Below are 4515 nucleotides of genomic sequence, written 5' to 3'. Positions count from 1 at the left end.
GCAAAGCCCCAACCAAAGGCAACCCCTTGCCCCCATTTTATCTCTTCTTTGTGTTCATACTTACCACCATCTCGTCTTAAATTCCACCCCTGCAGACATTGGCTCACATCCTTCCTCCACCCTCCGATTTCCTGTAAGCCTATGGTTCAGTCTCTTGCTATCTAGGGCAGCTTGGTTATTTCATATCATTGAGGTCATGTAGTATTTGTCCTTCAATGTCTGGGTTGCTTCACTCAACATAAGGTTCTCAAGATTCATCCATGTTATCACATGTGTTTGTAGTGTGTTCTTACAGCCGAGTAGTATTCCATTGTGTGTATATACCACATTTTATTGATCCATTCATCTGTTGATGGGCATTTGGGTTGATTTCAACTTTTGGCGATAGTGAACAATGCTGCTATGAACATTGGTGTACATATATCGGTTTTTGTCCTTGTTTTCAGTTCTGCTGGGTTATGTGGTTATTCTAATAAATATATATATATATATATATATATATATATATATATATATACATAACTTTACTCTTATTTCATAACTAATTAGCAATTTATTAGGTCAGAGTTTTGTAGATCAGTAGTCTGGGTCCAGTATTGATGGTTCTTTTCTCAGGTTCCTACATGGTTAAAGAGGGCTGCCTTCTGTCCAGAGCACAGAGTTCTCTTCAAGCTCATGGGGTTTGGCAGAAGCAGTTCCTCAGGGGGAATTGCTGAGACCACATGTCCTTGCTGGCTGTCAGCTCTCTCCACCTAGAGCCTGCCTGCATTCCTTGCCACATGGTCCCCTGGAACTCCACAACCAACTTCAAATATATTCTTCCATTTCAAATACTAATTATTTATGAATTTCTCTGGGTTCTTTCTCTCTGACCAGTAGAGCAAGATTTAATGGACCCCCTTTCTTAAGTTAATAGCTTTAATGATATCTGCAAAATCACGTCACAGCAGCACCTGAACAGTGTTTCAACAACTGAGAGAAGGTGTGAATATGCTAGGGACAGGAGTCCCCAGGCTTTTTTAGAATTCCTCTTAACACAATGTGTTCTTTTTAAATCATTAATCAGAGATTGATTGGGCTTAAATTGGATCTTTGGGATTGGGGGAACATTTGGAAAATTTCACTTTTAAAAATCCTTATATGACAGAAAGCTTGTCTCCCAGCTGCACTGAAATGTTAGTGCCTTCCACTGTGTCTGCATCTTTGGAGTGTTATAGCTTGTAAAATGATCCACAAGTACCTGCTAAAATGAAAAATTATTTCAAACTCTTGTTCCATGGATTCTCATAGTACATAACCTAATCCTCAAACTTCCATCAAATTAATATTCCCCTTGGAACATGCCTGTTCTGCTTTCACACTCTGTTTCATTAGTCATTCTTAAATATCCAGGACCATCTTTTCCCAAGTCCTGTTTGTTTTCTGAAGTGCTCTTCCCTGGGCTTTGAAGGACAGCCCCCTCCTCTATTCACACATTAGGTCAACTGTCCCCTACTTGAAGACAACATTTCCTTACTTCACATTTTACGTGGACCCCTCTGGCACAGTTACCCTTCATGACACATCCTCATTTGTTATCCTGTCATCCATGATGGCTTTAAATTTTTGAGTGTGTGTAAGAATGGGAAGGAAATTATATTGCACTGATGCAGGAAACCTATCAATTAAGTAGTAGAAATTCAAAAAAATCAGGAAATTTAAGAATGTATATTAAATGCAACTTCATGGAAGAGGAGGAAAAAATACAAGGGTGGAAAGAGCAAACCTGAATTAATTATTAACATCTAAATATAAATACATGGTGAAATAAGAACAGGGTGGATTGTTGATCAGGAATGCCTTCCCTGATGTGGGCATCTGCAGCACCATTCCTGAATGCTGGGAGAGGGCCCTTCCTAAGGTAAAGTACTCATAAGGAGACAAAGTACAGGAAATGAACTTATTAATTAGAATTAGAACAATACAGGCCTTAGTTCATTCTCCATCAAGGAAAACCTCTTAGGAACTTTGGAAAAAGTCTGCCAGAAAAGATATACTCATAGTTGTGGAAGAATTTTTTATCCACATAATTGTGAAATTGCCCTAAATTTTCTCTTACCTCTGACTGTTCTTGCAGAGGGTTGATCCTGAAATGGACCAGGTTCACACGGCCCTACCTTTCCTGAGTAACAGCTTAGCTCAGAGGAGGAAATCTCAAAGAAGCAGGTTAGTAATGGCTGCAGAAAAGTTACTTGTTTATTGTGTAACCCCCAATAAAATGAATCGTTCTACTTGTTCCTAATTTAATATCCTATGCCTAGAAGTGTTCATGATATTTTTATTTGCATAATTCTAAAAGTATTATTGGTTTTGGGTACAAATAAACGAAACTTATCAGACTGCTCTATCAGACCATGAGAGCTGAAGCCATTTTACCTATGACCCCAAGGTGGAGGTGTTACACTTCGTGTCTCCTACTTACTACATAAGTGATTTCAGAAAGTGGTCGAACTAAACGACAGTCCTAAGGGTGACCTGTAAGTATTTGGTGACTCATTTCTGAGGGTAATACTGTACTAAGGGCAATACAGAGGACTAGTTTGGGAAATATTAAGTGAGGTTCCTTTGGGATGTTAAAGAGGAGTTTCAAATATCTGTTTAAAATTTAGAATAGACTGTGATAGATACACCATACGTGCACTACATCTTAATCTTATCCAATGATAAGAGTCTTTTCCACCTGGTTTTGGCACCATATTTTTAACATTTATTTAAGTTATGATATTACACTTACAGAGGTATGTATTTTCTTACAAATTCCTTTTGTTTTCAAGATGGGCACAGTTGATTTGAAAGAGTACAATTGCTGATAAAGTATTTCATTTTCTGAATTGTGCTGAATATTGTTGAAAATTGTGGTGCTAAGTTGTTTTCCTGCCTTTTGCAGGTGTGTAGTTACATTTCCTGTGGTCATGATAATTTTATCTCCATCCATAATTTATCTTTACAACTCACTGCACAGACACATATGACTTTATACTCTCTATTGATTTGCATATGCTCCTCGGGGACTTGGTTGTCTGCTCAGAGCTCTATTAATGCAGGTTCCCTGGAGATGGGGACTGAGCATATCAGTCGGGTGAGCAAGATGATGTCACATTTTGAACTGCTCATCCTGCTGGTACTCTGGGCCTCAGGTGAGAAGTGTAGAAGGCTATTATTTTTATAAATTTGGAGAATGGTTTTAACATGCAGAGTAAGCAAACCATTTCATCTAAAGCAGATCTGAATATATATGCTAAAAAAGGAAACCTACATTTAGATACATATTTTATACATTCATGATTTAATGTATGCTCTATGTTCTTTTCTGGTTGCAGGTGCCAGTGGGGACATCGTGATGACCCAGTCTCCAGGCTCTGTGGCTGCATCTGCAGGAGAGACCGTCACCCTCAAGTGCAAGGCCAATCAGAGTGTTTACAACAACTTAGCCTGGTACCACCAGAAACCAGGACAGGCTCCTAAACTGCTCATCTATGATGCATCCACCCGGCCATCTGGGGCCCCTGATCGATTCAGTGGCAGTGGGTCTAGGACAGATTACACCCTCACCATCAGCAGATTCCAGGCTGAGGATCTGGGAAATTATTACTGTCAGCAGTATTACAGCAGACCTCCCACAGTGCTTCAGCCCGGAACACAAACCTCCTCCCCAGGGCTGTAGGGCAATGAGTCTTGCAGCACCAGCTGCTTCCTTCTCAAATAGACTTGAATATGTTTGCTTCTTCCATCTGCCTGAGAAACCATGTTCTTTAGGGGACTGTACCATAGAAATATTTTTTTCTCTTAGCCGGCAGGGTGAATTGACCCTCTAGGCTGGGGTCTTTTAAATTTTATACCCTGATGGATTGATTCTCTCTTCGTTGTACCTCCTTAATGTTTAAAAATTTATCATCTTCTTTCCTTATCCCTTGCATCTTCTTACTTCTCCCCCATCATCCTCCAACTCTGGTCCTTCCCAAAATTAAATCCTTGATCCTTCATATTCAAAACTTCCTCTATGGAAGGGCATTTACCTCCCTTACTCATTTCCTTCACTGGACCCTTTGCCATCCATGCCTTTCTTTTCATTGTCACAAAAGATGATTTGATTTCCTACTCTACCTTCTTTTTTTATTTAGATAACTATTTTCAATTCTTATTGCCATCAAATAGTAATTTTGTATGCCTTAATGTACCATACTATTGAAGAATGCTTAGGTTATAAGGGATGATGCTCAGCCAATGAAATATGTTGATTTTAGTTTGGCCACTCTTCCATGGTTGGAATTGAAAGCTCCACTCCCAAAATATGAAGGAGGAAGAGACAGTTGGGCACCAACTTCAACTACTCATGATTAACTTCATTGAACAAAAATATAATTCTAAGAACAGCTAAAGTTCAAAATTGTTCAAGTGAGAAAGAGGCCAGTAGCTGGCATCTTAACTCTCTGCCTGACAGAGGAGAAGCAGGGAGGACTGAATATTACAGTGCTG

At 39.3% G+C, this 4515-nt stretch overlaps 1 gene segment (V, D, J or C); it reads left to right on the top strand.

The window, feature by feature from the left end:
• The first annotated feature begins 3094 nt into the window (after positions 1-3094).
• Positions 3095-3703, top strand: LOC101439163 (immunoglobulin kappa variable 4-1-like). The segment is given in 2 exon segments: positions 3095-3176; positions 3360-3703. Coding segments are annotated over 2 exon segments (426 nt in total).
• Positions 3704-4515: the final 812 nt, after the last annotated feature.

Source organism: Dasypus novemcinctus, chromosome 17 (assembly GCF_030445035.2).
Source record: "Dasypus novemcinctus isolate mDasNov1 chromosome 17, mDasNov1.1.hap2, whole genome shotgun sequence".
Classification (NCBI taxonomy): Eukaryota; Metazoa; Chordata; class Mammalia; order Cingulata; family Dasypodidae; genus Dasypus; species Dasypus novemcinctus.
Note: the sequence above shows the minus strand (reverse complement) of the source record. Positions and strands in the feature narration are given on the sequence as shown.